This window comes from Pocillopora verrucosa, chromosome 12 (genome assembly GCF_036669915.1).
Source record: "Pocillopora verrucosa isolate sample1 chromosome 12, ASM3666991v2, whole genome shotgun sequence".
In the NCBI taxonomy this organism is placed as follows: Eukaryota; Metazoa; Cnidaria; class Anthozoa; order Scleractinia; family Pocilloporidae; genus Pocillopora; species Pocillopora verrucosa.
The window spans coordinates 2,354,774-2,370,626 of NC_089323.1; the positions used below are offsets into that span (position 1 = coordinate 2,354,774).

General features: G+C 39.3%; 1 protein-coding gene across 2 annotated transcripts in view; it reads left to right on the top strand.

Moving 5' to 3' along the window:
* Nucleotides 1–15,132, top strand: part of LOC131783262 (protein patched homolog 1-like) — a 28,401-nt gene extending 13,269 nt beyond the window's left edge. For both annotated transcript variants that reach the window (XM_059099988.2, XM_059099989.2), the window contains exons 6-26: nucleotides 96–207; nucleotides 1,022–1,111; nucleotides 1,629–1,750; nucleotides 2,346–2,499; nucleotides 3,102–3,233; nucleotides 3,399–3,557; nucleotides 3,659–3,745; nucleotides 4,194–4,319; nucleotides 4,424–4,542; nucleotides 4,864–5,821; nucleotides 7,012–7,248; nucleotides 7,916–7,991; nucleotides 8,123–8,265; nucleotides 8,733–8,843; nucleotides 9,292–9,364; nucleotides 9,859–9,950; nucleotides 10,316–10,507; nucleotides 10,952–11,089; nucleotides 11,483–11,625; nucleotides 12,140–12,239; nucleotides 12,747–15,132. In XM_059099988.2, coding sequence (XP_058955971.2) covers nucleotides 96–207; nucleotides 1,022–1,111; nucleotides 1,629–1,750; nucleotides 2,346–2,499; nucleotides 3,102–3,233; nucleotides 3,399–3,557; nucleotides 3,659–3,745; nucleotides 4,194–4,319; nucleotides 4,424–4,542; nucleotides 4,864–5,821; nucleotides 7,012–7,248; nucleotides 7,916–7,991; nucleotides 8,123–8,265; nucleotides 8,733–8,843; nucleotides 9,292–9,364; nucleotides 9,859–9,950; nucleotides 10,316–10,507; nucleotides 10,952–11,089; nucleotides 11,483–11,625; nucleotides 12,140–12,239; nucleotides 12,747–13,199 — 3,817 coding nt within the window. In that variant the 3' untranslated portion in view covers nucleotides 13,200–15,132. The remainder of the gene's footprint in view (nucleotides 1–95; nucleotides 208–1,021; nucleotides 1,112–1,628; nucleotides 1,751–2,345; nucleotides 2,500–3,101; nucleotides 3,234–3,398; nucleotides 3,558–3,658; nucleotides 3,746–4,193; nucleotides 4,320–4,423; nucleotides 4,543–4,863; nucleotides 5,822–7,011; nucleotides 7,249–7,915; nucleotides 7,992–8,122; nucleotides 8,266–8,732; nucleotides 8,844–9,291; nucleotides 9,365–9,858; nucleotides 9,951–10,315; nucleotides 10,508–10,951; nucleotides 11,090–11,482; nucleotides 11,626–12,139; nucleotides 12,240–12,746) is intronic.
* The last annotated feature ends 721 nt before the right edge of the window (nucleotides 15,133–15,853 follow it).

Sequence of the window (15,853 nt, forward strand, 5' to 3'; positions counted from 1 at the left end):
ATGTTTCTTTTTGAAAAAGATCACAATGCTTAAGCCACTGCCCTTAGGAATGTATGTCCACTTCTCATCAGTCTCTTTTTGTATTTTTATAAAAGGTCAACATTCCCTGACATCAAGTGGAAAAGTTTGAATCCCATTGAATTAGTAGAACATATATATGAGTTTTATCCATCAATGAATGAGAAGTTGATGGGACTGCTGAATGAGGTATGAATCAAGAACTTAAATGTACAGAGAAACCTTTATTAAGCAGACCCCCAATTAAGCAGACACTTTCCATCAAGCAGACGTGGACACTAAAATAAACTATAATTGGCTAATTTCTATTGTTAAAAATTCTATCAACCCGTTAACCACTAAGAGTGATGAACATCTAGTTTCTCTTTACAATATCACCTTTGAATCAAACATTAAGGTCATGAGAATAAAGGAGATGATCACCGACTAAAGAAGCTCTTGATTGTTGAACAAATTCTCCTTGTCAGAATTGTAAGAAATATGGGAGTATAGTATGGAGAATTTGCCTACTGATGTTGGGGAGTAAAGGGTTAAGGAGACACTGGACTGAATTGACAATGTAGTGTATGGTATGAGGTCCTTGAAATAGTTGATTAAATGTAATCAGTCCTTGTAGCTGTCAATAAACTGTTGATCAGATGGATATCATCACTAATGAATTAGAGTTGGGAATGAACTTGAACTCTGGATAGCTTTGTTAACAACATCAAGCTTGATCAAAGTACAGAGTAACAATTGAGTGTTAATCTTAAGCAAACATTGTGCAATTTTTACAAACCTCTATAAGGTAGCTACCCTCCATTAAGCAAACACTTGGGAAAGTCCTAAGGGTGTCAGCTTGATGGTGGTTTCACTGTATTTCCTGCCTATTTTTTAAATTTTTTTTCTCTATTTCTTTAGATGTTTTAAGAAGCCAACACCTTCTAATTCTTACTTCAGAAATTGTTCTTCCTTTCTCTTTTTGAGTTCAAGTTCATTTAAAAAAGATGTTATTGTTGTTTAGGCTGGAATATCAAGTGGTTATATGAAGAAACCCTGCCTTGACCCATTTGATCCAGAGTGTCCCCATACAGCACCAAATTACAGGAAGGAGGTAAGGAAACTGATTGGAAAACAGCTTTTGTGTTAATACCAAGTATTGGTGCAACCAAGCCTTTTAGATCAAAATTACACCTTAGTTACTTCTTGTTAGCAACATATGACATGCATGTAAGAACCTTGAACTGGTTTGTACGAAGTCTTGATTGTCTGTTAAGCATTAAAATTTGCAACCTGATTATCTAGACTTGGAAAAGCACAGAAAGGGAATTGACTTATTCTTGAGAAAGTGGGAGTAACAGTGGGTTGTTCTTCACTTGGCTGTAACAATTGCTAGATGTAGTATCAGAAAGAAGTGTAGTATCAGCCAGAAAGTTGAAATAGGCATTGTCAGAAAAAGTTCAATTTTGGGACAAACTCTAAGCATCTTTACTCAGATTTTGTGATTTGAATTGTAGCATGAGACTAAAAAGTGAAAGTAATGGAGTGTGAAAAGTCCAGAAAAGTCATTGAATTCTATACTTTAAAGAGCATTAATAACTCATTTATGTATTCCATGTTGTTATATGTAGAAACCAGATATAGGTGTAGAGGTGACTGATGGCTGCCAGGGATTTGCAACAAAGTATCTTGATTGGCCTGAAGAGCTCATTGTAGGGGGAGTGACAAAGAATAGAACTGATTTTGTCAGAAGGTTAGGCTTTCTTTGAAAACATATGATTAACCCATAATTGTGTGACAGATTTGGGACAAATGGTGGCATAGTTTCATAGTTCAAACAAAGGTTGTCTGAAAACTAATGACTGCTGGTAGAAGTATCTGGTTTTTTTTTCCACCACATGATTGTAAATATTTATACCTTACTTGAGATTTCTTTGTCTGCAGAATGTTTTAAGTTTGGTTCATGAATGCTGATCAGCCTGTTTTTTTGATATAATTCTCAAATAGTTTTAGTCTGTAGTAATTCCATAGTTTGCAAGGTTTGATAATTTGTGATATAATGTAAAAACCAAAAATTTAGTAGTTTTATTAAACATATTTTCAAACAATCTGCAAAAGAAGACACTTCTCTCTGAGTTTGCAAAAGCTTGAGTACACAATGCAAACAAGAGGCATGGAAATAAGGCAGAGTTTAAACTCAACATGACAACCCAATATCTGCAAGTCACGTCACATGCTATTGTTTATTGGCTGTATGCTCTTGACCAATCAGAGTGTTCACAGTGATGATGAGATCATAATGGTGATGCTAATCTTAATATTAATTCTTTGCACCATTTCTATTTCAGTGCCGAGGCATTGCAAAGTATTGTTTTATTGATGGGTAAACAACAAATGTACAATCACTGGCATGGAGCAGCAAAAGTCCAGCACTTAGAACAGCAGTGGTCAGAAGATGAAGCTTCTCAAGTTTTGGAAGCGTGGAAGCGTGAGTTCACAAAGGTAAAGATAACTACAGCTTTCATATCTAGGGGTGAAGGGGGGAAGTCTGCACTTGAGCTGAGTGGCTATTAACCTTTAACTCTCAGAGGTGATTGACATAGAACTTCTCCCCATAATATCCATACATTATCCTACAAACAGGTATTGAGAAAACTCCAACTTATCAGGCAGAAGTTGTTATCTTGATCTAACACTAAATTCTCACAACTGATTTACAAGGTAATGTGTAGCAGCTTGAGGGGAGAATTAACAGTCAGATCTTAAGAGTTAAAGGGTTAAGGTGCTGAAACTTTTCCCAGTCTCCATAGTATCAAGTAACCAGTGATATTGCTACCCCCTTGGATTGGGTGCCAGTCTATAGCAGGTTCCAACCCTCCCCTGAGGCTTCCCTGGTAGGAGAGGGGTACCCATGTATACCCCAGTCGAGAGGTGTTTTTTTGGGGGTAAATCCTCATGCCCAAGAACAAAGCACAGTGACCCAGCTAGGCATCAAGCTTAAACGTTTCTGCCAGGAGTCAAATATTTATTCCATTTGCGTCACTTGATCAGCTACACCTGTTTTGCTTTGTTGTATAAAAGACTTTTTTTTTTAACTCTTACAGACAGTCAACTTGGTTGATCAAAGCGGGGAAGACTCAGAGGTCCTAGCTTTTTCTTCCACTTCATTTAATGATCTCCTGAAGGACTTTTCCAAGACAAGCTACTCCAAAGTGGCAATTGGTTATGCACTTATGGTAAGATAATGCAATTGTTAGACTTAAATGTGATAATTACCTCATAATGACAGAGAGTGATTTTGACAAACCAATAGTGCAGATAAGAGGGGTCATGGGGAATAAATACTGTAATTAATTTATGAAGTAAAACATGATCAAAACAACTTTTTGTCTTCTTGTCAGCTCTTATATGCATGTGTAACCCTGAAACACTGGACCAATGCAGTAGACTCTCATGGTGCTCTTGGTTTTGCTGGTGTCCTGTTAGTGACTGTGGCTGTTGCATCAGGGCTTGGATTTTGTTCTTTTGTCAATATCAAATTTAACGCTGCTTCCACCCAGGTAAGCTGTGGACTCTCGAATGATTACATGTAGATGGCATCTAACAGCTCCTTATCTTTTCATATCCTGTTATTACTTACTTAAATTTCTTTGACAAATAGATCTTGCCATATCTTGCTTTGGGTCTGGGAGTGGACGACATGTTCCTGCTGGCTCACACATATGCATCTACTAGAGATAAAACCAAAGTAAGTGGTAACTAATTGAGTTGTTGCAGTGATCTCTTACAGCCAAAGTTCTCAAATGCCATGTCCAAGCATGAGTGCTTGGAAGTTAAAGTTGCTATGTGACCATGCTATTTGTCTAAAAATTAAGTAATACAGCTGTTAATCATTTTTGGCAGTTCACAGGACATAGGTTAGGCCCATTACTTGGTCATTGGAGAAGAAGAGGTAAATTTTCATCAAAGAGAAAGACTTGGCACTATAGACATGAACACTTACTAATTAGAATGCTACACCTTGCAACAATATGGCTGCCAAACACAGGTGCTGCCCCCCACCCATGGTAGCTGAAATGGTAGCAGCTTAGAACACTGCATTGTTTACAGTCTTGTGCATATTAGGGGATCTTATTTTGCAAATCAGCTGAACAATTTTAAAGACATAACTTTAAATTAATGTTTTTCTCTTATAGGAACCAGCAGCATATTGCCTTGGAAGCACAGGGGTCAGTGTATTCTTGACCTCTTTTAACAATATGTTTGCTTTTTTTATGGCGGCACTGATACCGATTCCAGCCCTGAGGTCATTTTCTTTACAGGTTTGTGTGCAGATTCTCTCTGGTTTTGTTTGTCCTCTTTGTACAAATGAAAGTGACTTAGAGAACCATGCTTTTGAATTTCACTAAATTTGTTTAAATTGCAGGCTGGCATTGTGGTCCTGTTCAATTTTTTTGCTGTCATAGTAATATTTCCTGCTATGATAGTGATTGACAGAAGCAGAAGGAAAAGTGGCAAATATGATCTGCTCTGCTGTATTGAAAGGTTGGTTCATGTATTCATTATAGTTGTAAAATTGTCAGCTTTACCAAAGATTGCTTCAGCAAAACTCATTTCTGCAAAAATGTTCTTGAGCCTGTTCAGTAATTTAGACTCACCTTTTCTTCTCAACAATTAAAGGTGTTCTGAAGCTTCATTTCAGATTTTGTAACACTTTACACTGCTGCTGTTCAGTGTGGTGGGCAAGGGGTTGGGTTTCCTGTTGTGAAATATCTCAGCTCTGAAGAGCCACAATACTTGAACTTTGGATGTAATGACTTCATGAAGTTAAGTCATATCCTTGCATATTTATTTGTTCTTTTATAGGAGGACAGAGCCTCAGAGAATTTCGATAACACCCAGTACAACAGGGCATGACAGTGATCTTGTGCTTCACCGGTATCACAACTCCTGCAACTCTATGTCAGACATTTCTGTGCTGCAAGGTCTTAGTGGGACTGTTATACTTCCTGGTAATATCCAGGCCACAGCGTCACAGACACTGCATTTCCCTAATGTGGTGACAGTTCAAGCATCGGCATCAGCTGAAGTGGGTAACACCCCTTTGACAGAACGTCTGCGACACAAGAGGGGTTGTCCCAGTAGAGATAGACAAATGACAGAATCAAGTGACTTCGAACTGTCAGCTTTGGGTAATATACGCAGTAGTAATGGGGTGGGTAATGCAAAGGCTAAAGCCGGTGCTTCAGCAAATGTTGTGCAAGTTCAGTTGGGCAGATCCTTGGATACAGAGCAGCAAGATGGTCATGATTTTAACACCAGGCCTTCTAGTCACCAAGGTCATAATAAATCATTTGCAATCTACTCAGAACAAACACCAGCTGACAGTTGCACCTGTGGAGAGGCTGGCCCTGATCTGCGAGGTAGAAGACGCACTTACAAGGGACAGTCAAAGGACACCATTGATGAAAATTCTGTTGTGTTAGCTTCCAGAGGGGAAAGCAAGATCCGAACACTACCACCAACAAATACACCAAGAAATGTTCAGTTTCAGGTGTCAGCTAATGCTGCAGCAAATGGAGAATCCACAGTGGCTACTGCTGAATGTTCTTCAGTCCAAGACTTAATGAGGACAAGGAGCTCAAACTCAAGATCATCCCCAGGGCTTGATTCAATGTGGAGGGCCTCAACCAATCGAAGCATGTCAGACCCAGATTTAGAGTCAAACAGGTGGAATATGGTGAAAGAGAAGCTCCAGGTTCTGTCGTTGTCTTACTTTGCCAAAGAGTACTATGGTCCATGGTTACAAAAAATGCCAGTCAAGGTGATAGCAGCTCTACTGAGTATTAATACAAACTGACTTCAATAAAGAACTACAGACTGCCACTGACACAGCTAAAGTTACACCACCTACAGTGTACTTTTAAGAAATAATTCCACTTGCATTTTATATTTCTATTTTATATTTCTATTTTAAACTGCAACAGTATAGCTTCTTATATTACCACATTCCTTGTGTGAAGATGTTAACCCTTTAACTGCCATGGGTGACCAAGACAGAATTTCTCCTTACAATATAAATACAATAATAGGCATCTTGATCTAGCAGAGCACCACCTACAGTGTACTTTCACCTACAGTGTACTTTCACCTACAGTGTACTTTCACCTACAGTGTACTTTCACCTACAGTGTACTTTCAAGATTTTATGCCATTTGCATTTAATGACTTTAAACTGTAATAGTAAAGCTTCTTAATATATTACCCCACTAACACTCTTTGCCTGAAGCTGTTAACTCCCTAACTCACATGGGTGACCAAGAGAGAATTTCTCTTTACAGTATCAGTACAATACTAAGCAGAGAAGTGAGGAGAATAGAGAGAAGAGATAATCGAGGAATTGTTAGTTGATACAATACCATTTCTCCCAACTAACATCATAATAATTGTATAACAGACAATAGGCAGAATTACTGATGAGATCTTGGGAGTCAGAGGGCTCAACTAACATTTAAAAAAGCAAAGCTACTGATAATTCAATACTTAGACTACTTAATTTGCATGATGGAAAGCTAGAGTAGGTACAGTTAAATGCTTCTTACACAATACTGATACCTAACTTGTTAAACCAAGATCTCATCAGTAATTCTCCTTACTGTCTGCCATACAGCTCTTCTGATGTTAGTTGGGAGAATTTGGTGTTGGATGAACTTTTAAATTCCCTTATTTAAATTTGTTCTTTATTCTCATCACTTGTCTGCTTGATATTGTATAACCATTGTAGGGAGAAATTCTGTCTTGGTCACTCATGTGAGTTGAAGGGTTAAGGAGAATAATGCTCCTGAAGAATCTTTGAATCCCTGAATGAATGTCTGGGGCTTAAGTAAAATAATAATTTTAGCCTTTTAATGAAGACTGTTTTGAAATAAGCTAGACCTGAAGAGTATTACTGATCATCCCTGTCAAAGTTCAATCTGTTTTACTCATAGTGTTGTATATTCTGTCCTTTCTCAGATTTCTGTCCTTTTTGTGTTTGCCTGTGTCTTTGCTGCTGGTGTGTATGGCTGTATGAAAGTAGAGGAGGGCCTGGACTTGACTGATGTGGTTCCACGGAAGAGCCCTGAACACAAGTTTGTGAAAGCGCAGTTTGAGTACTTCTCCTTCTACCAGATGCAAATTGTGACCAAAGGAGGCTATGATTATCCTAATGGACAGGAGCTCTTGCTCAAATTTCATGAGGCCTTCAAGAAGGTAAAAACTCTTCCTTAAGTGTAGTTTCTCCAGTTGTGGCCACATTTTTGTTTGGTGTGATGTAGAAATATTAGCCTTTTAACACCTTCAGGTGACAAGCTATTAAGATTCTTGTAAATAAGATTTTTATTAAATTTCTGAATGAAAATCATGTAAGTTTGTTGCTACAATTTTCTTGAAGAAAAAACATGGGGACTTTTCCCTCTTAGTGAGCAGTTTGGGAAACTCTAGTGTATGATTTCTGAGGTTCTTTCACTTTTAAAATGCAGTAAGGAATAAAGGGTTTGTTTATGATTCCTGAGGTTCTTTCACTTTTAAAGTGCAGTAAGGAATAAAGGGTTAGTTTATGATTCCTGAGGTTCTTTCGCTTTTAAAGTGCAGTAAGGAATAAAGAGTTAAAAAGGGGTAATCTGTTAGTTTTGCATGACTGCATTTTAAAATTGAAAATTTCACAAGGGTGTGGAAAATACAATCTTTCTTGTTGTTTTGGCATTCAAAGTATTCTCTGTTTCTTCCAAACCAAAGGCCTTTAATTAATTAAAATCTGGGAATTTGTCCTGTGTGGCACCATTTCCCAGGGCAGGAAGATGGAAGAGGTTTCAGTTTTCTGTGAGGCTTACCAGCACAAGAAACAATAGCTTAACTTGTTTTTAATTATTTCTCACAGATTGACAACATCATAAAAACCCCAGAGGGGGAATTACCACTATTCTGGCTCATGTATTTTAGAGACTGGCTCAAAGGTATGTTACAAGGAAATCCACCTTCAATGTTAAAATTGGGCATGAATCACTTTATTATTGTGTGTGCAACATTCTGGTGTTGGTAGTGCTATTATTTTTGTTCTTCTGAAGAGATCTTTTATATTGTTCAGATCTGCAGAAGGCATTTGACAAAGACTGGGAGGAAGGAAGAATAACTTATGCAGGATGGCACAAAAATGCATCTGACTATGGAGTGATGGCATTCAAGTTGTTAGCACAAACTGGAGAAAAAGAGATGGCAAACAAATCCATAGTATGTTTTAGCCTCTAATATCTTTTAATGTAATATTGGATGCTCTGAGTGAGGGTAGCCCTGAAAAAAACTTGTTGCCTTTGGCTGTGGCTGAAGTTTCAACAACTATTGTGGAAGTTATGGTCAGAGTCATGGGAAGAGTTGTGTGTTGGCATTGTGGTATTAGGCTGATCATGGAGACTGATCACTGAGTTTGCAATGATTCCATTGACTCTATGATTGGTCATTTTTTTGTTGTTGTTTTGCTAAGTGAGTGGGTTTGTTGTAAGGTGGGTATCTGCTGATGGGAGTCTTCTAAGCTGGTGAAATCACTCCCCAAAGTAGTTTGTGCTTGTCAAAAGTTTGTAGGACTTCTACACCCAGAAGGGATGTTTATTCTAACTGATAGCAGAGTTTTGATGCAAAGCTTTCAAGAATCTACCCTCATTGAGTTTGACTGCCTTTTTGTTGCTCCTCCAAATCAACAGGTTCGAAGTGTCAGGTTGGTCAACGAAGATGGAATCATTAGACCAGAGACCTTTTACAAGTACCTGTTGGTCTGGTATAACATGGACCCCATTGGGTACACTGACTCACAGGTTAGTTGACGTGATAGGAACGTATTACTCTGAGAGACATTTACATCAAACTCTCTTTGGTCTTTGCAAAGGTTCACAATCTTCCTTTATATACAGTTTACATGGTTTGAAAAATTCAGGCTGAATTTTCAAGCTTATCATTAATTTTTTCCAATCTCTTTAACTGAGCTGCACCATTATCACAGAGGTCATGAGTTCAAATCCCATACGTGCCTGAACTTTTTTCAGGTCCTATTTTCAACTACTCGTTTCAGTAGTGTTCTTAGCTGCGAGGATCTCTTAATTTCATCTCTTCACCGCAGTGCAAATACATGAATTTCATATATCTAAAATCATCATTGAGCTGACAATAGTTTTACTAAAGATTTGAGGCACATAATCATGACTTTTGATTGTACCAGTATGATAACTCTATGAAGACTTGACTTCACAAGTCCTCTTTTTGCAGGCAAATATCAGACCAGAACCAGAAGAGTCTTGGTACAACAAGAGGAGTACACAAGACTACAGTGCAATGCGAGGTACAGTGTGCTTGTTATAAACTATTTTTTATCTTCGAAATTATAAATGTATGAAATACAAAAGGTGTCTACTTCGGTGTAGTGGTACTAGAGTCCATACCAGTTTCTATAGCATGAAGGGACAAAGAGCATTTCTACTCTCCCCTGGATGATATGCTGGTTCACTGCAGGATAAACACACCCCCCCCCCCCTTCCCCATCTTTTTCGGCTCTGGTACACCACCTATTTGTTCTCTGGGGTGAAGGGGGAGGATTACTGTGGGAGCATGGTGTCTTGCCCAGGAACTCAACATGATAAACCACTCAGGGCATGAAAACTTCCAGAATCTCATAGGCTGACTAAAACACAGCAGTTTTCCTTAGTGTGTGTATGCTCACAAGTTAGTGTTTCAATTCACTCACTCTGTAGATGTTCAGATACTTACAGTTACATTAACGGAGAGAAAATGGTAAATTTTCTTGTGTGTGAGAGTGTTTTTTTTTTTTTGCAACAGTTGAACCACCAGCACCAGTGATCAACTTCTCTTACATTCCATTCAAGCTGATCAATCTCCGAGAGACAAAAGACTTCATTCATGTTATCAAGGTACAACTTCTTTACAACATGCAACTACGGTTTTGTGTTGGTTCCATTATCAACCGATTTCAACTGAAAGATTTATCGAGGTGTAAAATTCTTGAAAGTTTAGAAATGAAAATATAGTCTTATCTCGGAGACCTCAACAACACAACTCTCACTTCACGTGGTTTTAAGTTCGTTAGACATCTACCATTTCAGCGTGATGTCGCACAATATGGTATCAAAACCATACCAACAATCTGGAATATTAATTTTGTCAGGAAGTTTTAAAGCTACAAATATTACAAACCCATTAGTGTGTACTTCAACATATCAGGAGCATTTGAGGTTTTCAGTTTTTCTTCAGCTAAGGTAAAATTCCCTTTTTGCAGAGTGTTCGTGCCTTGTGTGAAGAATTTGAAAAAGCTGGTTTGCCTAATTACCCAAGTGGCATTCCGTTCATATTCTGGGAGCAGTACATTTGGCTTGGGAAGCATCTTATGACTGCAGTTGCCATTGTTCTGTCTGCAAGTTTCGTGGTTATGGCTGTTATTCTGTGTAACTTCTGGGCTGCGATGCTGATTGTAAGTACACTTGCTCATTATTTGGTACATCCGGAAGGGGTTATAGAGAAATAACAGTTTGTGAGGGCATTAAAGATGTGCCAGGCTGTCTGAGGGAGATGGGCCACTATTATTTTCTCGGAAATGTGTTTAAAAAATCGATAAAAGTCGGTGTGATGGCATGTTTAAAAAGTATTGATCACAGTTTGCATGTTCTCGATTTTGCCGTCATGATAATAATTTCCTAACCAAGTTTGTTTGGTCGAGTTGTTTGAATAATGGCGACATTTTAATGAAATATCTTGTATTCATCCTTGGCAATTAAAACCCCTTGTTGTTGATCTGTACAAGTCTTGACTACATTAGTTCCACCCTCCATCCCAGAAGAGTAGCAAATGCAAAGTACTAATAGAATGAGTAAGGGTCTTTTTTCAAACTCACACTCCGCATTTTCACATTTCACAGGTAATTGTCTTGGTGATGATAACAGTTGAAGTGTACGGCTTCATGGGTTTGGCTGGTATAAAACTCAGTGCTGTACCTGCTGTGACACTTATTCTGTCTGTTGGAGTTGGAGTGGAGTTTACTGTACACATGTGTATGGTATGTATAAAAAGCACTAGAATCTTTCTTTAAGACGTTTCTGGGGGTTTTAATGACAATTTTCTCCAAGTAGCTAACGATGGAGGAACAGGAAAGGGACTGTAATTTAACAAAGGCAGACAAGAGTTTCGAGTTGCACCATTTTGACTTAATGGTGCAGATTGTTACCTTTTGAGATCAGTACGGTCGAAGGCTTTGAGACTTAATCTTGCCCGATTTGAATCTAAGAATTTACTTTCTTTTTATTGCTGTTACGTTTGGTATTACTGCGTCGTAGGTTTTGATTGGATTGTCCCAAATAATTACAACAAAAAATTTTATATAAAAACGAGATAAGTGAAAATGAAGCGAAGAAGCCTTTTACTTACACGTTATACTGCGTTGTTCTTGCAGAAATTTTTGACCAGTACGGGCGACCGTAACCAGCGAATGCAGAGAGCTGTGGAATATGTTTTTTCTCCTGTTGTGGATGGCGCCGTCTCCACGCTTCTGGGCGTCATTATGCTTGCAGGATCAGACTTCGATTTCATAGTCAGGTAATTATAACTAAAGGGCAGGAACGCGGAAAATTATGCTGTATAAACAACAACAAACACAACCATGTGCGTGGTTTGAAAAATGGCGGTAAATATCAAAATCAGATTTAATTCCCGTCACACCTTGCGAATGTTCTTATGTCCGATTTCCCGTATGTGAAGCCCTATTTACTCAGTAAGGTATTTCTAATCATTTTTTTCCTCGAGGGAAAATTTTATGTTCTCAACTTGTTTTGGTAGAATTATCCTAAATCCCTTTACAATTTCTTCGATATTTCTTTTCAAGTCATTCACGACAGCAATTATTGTAGTTGATGATATTTCTCGCTTAGAGTCTTAAATGCTAGCTATTGGACACAAGTTTCCGTAATCTGGTCAAGAATTTTTTTCAGCGAGAGTATAGCACGTTTCCGAAAGAAAAGAAACACAATTGTAAATATTTTTTTAATATGAGCCATTCTTTTATCTTCGTTTGTTTATTTTTTATCATCATTTTTTTTTTGCATTTATTTAGATATTTCTTCAACCTGTTGGCGGCACTTATCGTCATTGGAACTCTCAACGGTTTGGTATTTCTGCCTGTGTTGTTGTCTCTGGCAGGGCCTGGGCCTGAGGTAAGTGTCATGGGTGAAAATGAGGTGTAATTGGGTTTTAAGCAGTTGTATGCGATGCAGGAACTAGAAAAAAGATAAATAACCAACTCAAGACATACTGAAGCCTTACAGATGACTCTTTAAAAAACGTCGAGCCAAATCTTTTCCAAGTTCATTGTGCGCTTTAAAGGGAACGAAGATGCAAAACCGAAGCAATTAGAAAAGCCAATCAGAGAGTAGCAAATATCTCCAGTAGCTGCTGAGAACTCACAAACAAGCAAACTGCCTGAGGCGCGTAGAACGCGAGTGACTTAGTCTCAATTTCTTTGCTTTGCATCTCATTGGTTGAGAGGGTGGTGTGAGGATTCCAAACCAATCACTGCGTGAAGCCTATAAGTAAAATCAATTTGATGTTGCTTTCGACAAAGCCGCTGTGATGTGTTAATAGAAAGCATGTTTAGTCGAGGTTGGACCTGACTATGTCCTCGCATCAATGTTTACCATTCTCTTTGTTTTATATAAATACAGATTGAAGAGGTTCGCCCTCCAGGTACGGCTTCATCTACTGCTTCCAACGGAGAGTTACTACCAAGCTCCACGTGTAGGCAGAGAACTCCCCGCTCCGACTCCGAGGTTTGTATCATGGAAACTATCCCTAAACAACAGGAGAAGTCATCAAGTTCCGGGGGGAGACGTACGCGTCATAAGAGGATTCCGCATAAGAGCAACAGGCGTTCAAATCGGAGCAGGACTCCCACTGTGGATTCTGATTCGTCAAGCTCGACTGTGACTCGTGTTACAGCTCGGGCCACGGTCACAGTCGAAGTACATACCGAGCAGGTTTCCACTGAGAGATCGGCGTACCAGAATTTCCGAAGTGGCGGTGCCCAAGCCGGGCCGATCCGTAGTGAAAGGGAGATTGACGAGGAGGATTTGCAAGTAACAAATCTGGAAGAGTACGAGGATGATGTGAAAAGATAGGCGTCAGAAAACCATTGGAAATGTCAGATGAAGGTATTATCTAAACTCCTTCCATAGGAAAACACGCGAGACGTGGGTGCGTGGGTGAAGAGTGCGCGCGGCGCGAGTAACCTGCAGCAGCATTGACCAAGAACGAGAAGTTGGTGCAGTTATTCACCAAGAACTTCGTGACATTTTTTGTAAAGATAAAACCAGTAAAACCGGATTTTACTGGATTGTACCAAACTGTTATTGGACAAGAAAGGGTTAGCTTTACGTTGGAGATCTCAGTCTTAATTATTCTAATTTAGAACCGAATACAAACATTATTCGAATTATTTATATTTGGTGTACAAAGTTCGAAGGTGTAATTATGCATTTACGTGCCAACTGGGCCCATGTTATCCTATTATATCGTGTAATCTACGTCTTGTGTAGAGTTTGCAGTATTTATAGTAGAAAAGTGGAGAAGAAGCGGTCACTCGCTACAACCTCGACTTATAAAGAGATGTTTGGTTAATTTAGCCCGCTATGTTCTGTATCTACTGGAGCAGTATGAACCCAGGAAACGTTATATTCAGTGGATTAAAGACTTCTTTTTCGTTACCTCAGTGGAGGGTTTGATGTGTTCGTCATACTGTAGAAGTTGGTCACCATCATTTCAGCAGCTAAATGCCCTCATCTGGGGATATTCGCTGTTGGGGGTATGTGGCTCCAACTTGTTAGTTTATGGGTGAGATTTTAGTGTGTTAGTAAATCTAAGTATACTTCACTGGAGGAGATGTGATTGAAACCTGAGGTGGTTGTCTTAAGCGTGATAACCGTGGTTTTATCGGGTCCGATCTTCTCAAATACCTTTCTTCTCGAAGTAGGATCAATGCCTCCTTTTCCGAACAGAGGCTGGTTGCCTTGGCGACGGCTGTGTTGACAAAGCGGTGTTCTCCTTCGTGTGATTTTCTTAATCTAGATGTCGCACCTTACAATGTCTCCGAGTTGTTTGCTTTCATTAAGATAGCACAAAGTTAAGTGCCTACAGTTTGATGGTGAGGATCCAGATATAGAGCGATTTTCAATGAAGTGTCCAAAGTAATCTGGAATTGCATTGATTTTGCTTTGCTTTGTGCCGTGATTGGTCTGGAAACTCGAGCCGCCATCTTAAACCCATTACTCGCCTTTTTCCCGCGCACAAGGCAGTTTGCTTATTCCAATCCTGAACTCTTATATGCTCACTGCGATAGTTTCCTTTGCTTTAATTGGCTGTTGTGATTACGATGGGTTTAGTCTTATGACGTTCAATCGAAAAGCGCTCTATAGGGTCGTTTACGTAGGTTACATGCCATTTTGTGATAAGGGGTGGATTAGCCCTATGATATAGTCAATCCCGTATCAGTTGTATATCTTTTTTTAAAGCAGTAGCCCGTAAGTTATTTATTTAATCCTTATTACATTGGAATAGCTTTAGTAATCAGTCTTGCTTCTTGAGGCGTTCGTACTCGAGGGACATACGGGATTTGACCCCTAAAGTGACATCAGGGACTCCCCGCTATTATGTGACGTTATCAAAACGTACTGCCCATGAAGTGTAAGTAGAAGTTCCTCGGTAGTCCTCATTGCAGCAGTTGTTTGTTTGTGTCACGACGTGACATGACGCTGGTGCAGGGAGCTCTTAGCGTAATCGGCATAAACGAAAGCTGCGAAAGAGGTTACTTTAAGGGAGAAAAGAGTTGAACAAAGAACATAGAACTACTGTTTACTAAAGCTAACACTTAGGTCGATTGTTTAGGACTCCAGACGGCATAATCTGATATACCGGTATATACACGAAGTATTATCCCGTTCGTCATTCTAGTCGCTGGCCAAGAGTATTGAGTCATGGGCCAACGAACAAATGTTAAATTATTATCACTGATAAACACTGTTGGATATTTAATGAATAAAGTTTCGTTGAATCTTACCTTCACTCAAGTTAACAATGCAGGTAAGCTTGCACGTGCGAACGTTTGAAAGACAAGGTGGCATATTTTTCTTTTCATAATTTTCTTCAAGCGATCGTGGTTAAGGTCGATGCCATGGGTCACTTTCGCTTTCATGAGTAAATACATATGTGTCCGAGAATTAATCTTTCGTCTTTTTCGAGATGTGAGCTTGGATGCCTCTGCTTAAACGCAACAACAACCTCAAGAAACCTCACACCTCGGGGTTGTAAGATTGCATGTAAACGCATATTATTTTTCGACCACGGCTAGGCGGGTTACCTCACCTACCTGGGGTCCCCCACCTCCATGTAAACAGGCCCTTAGAATCAAGTTGTCTCCCTCATAACCCAGTCAGTCACGGTATTTCAAAAGCGTATAACTTTTTCGGTAAAACCCCAAAACTTAAATAATCAGGATATCCGCATTAGAATAAGCTTTGCGATCGACTTGTCAAGAATTTTTCCCTTTTCTACGGACCTTTCATCTTTGGCTTATTTTGCGGAGCAGCGGTTGTTTTTCATGTTTCCTTTGAAATTTTGCGCGGGAAATTTAAGTACAGGCCACCAGAAGTGACCCCCTCGTGCACGCCCGACGTCAGCCGGAGCGCTGTGCTACTCTTAGCCTGCGTGCAGGCGTTCACTAATGCTGTGGCACTAGCGGCAAAGCCCACAACATGCGAGCTGGCAAGCGAAACGAGCA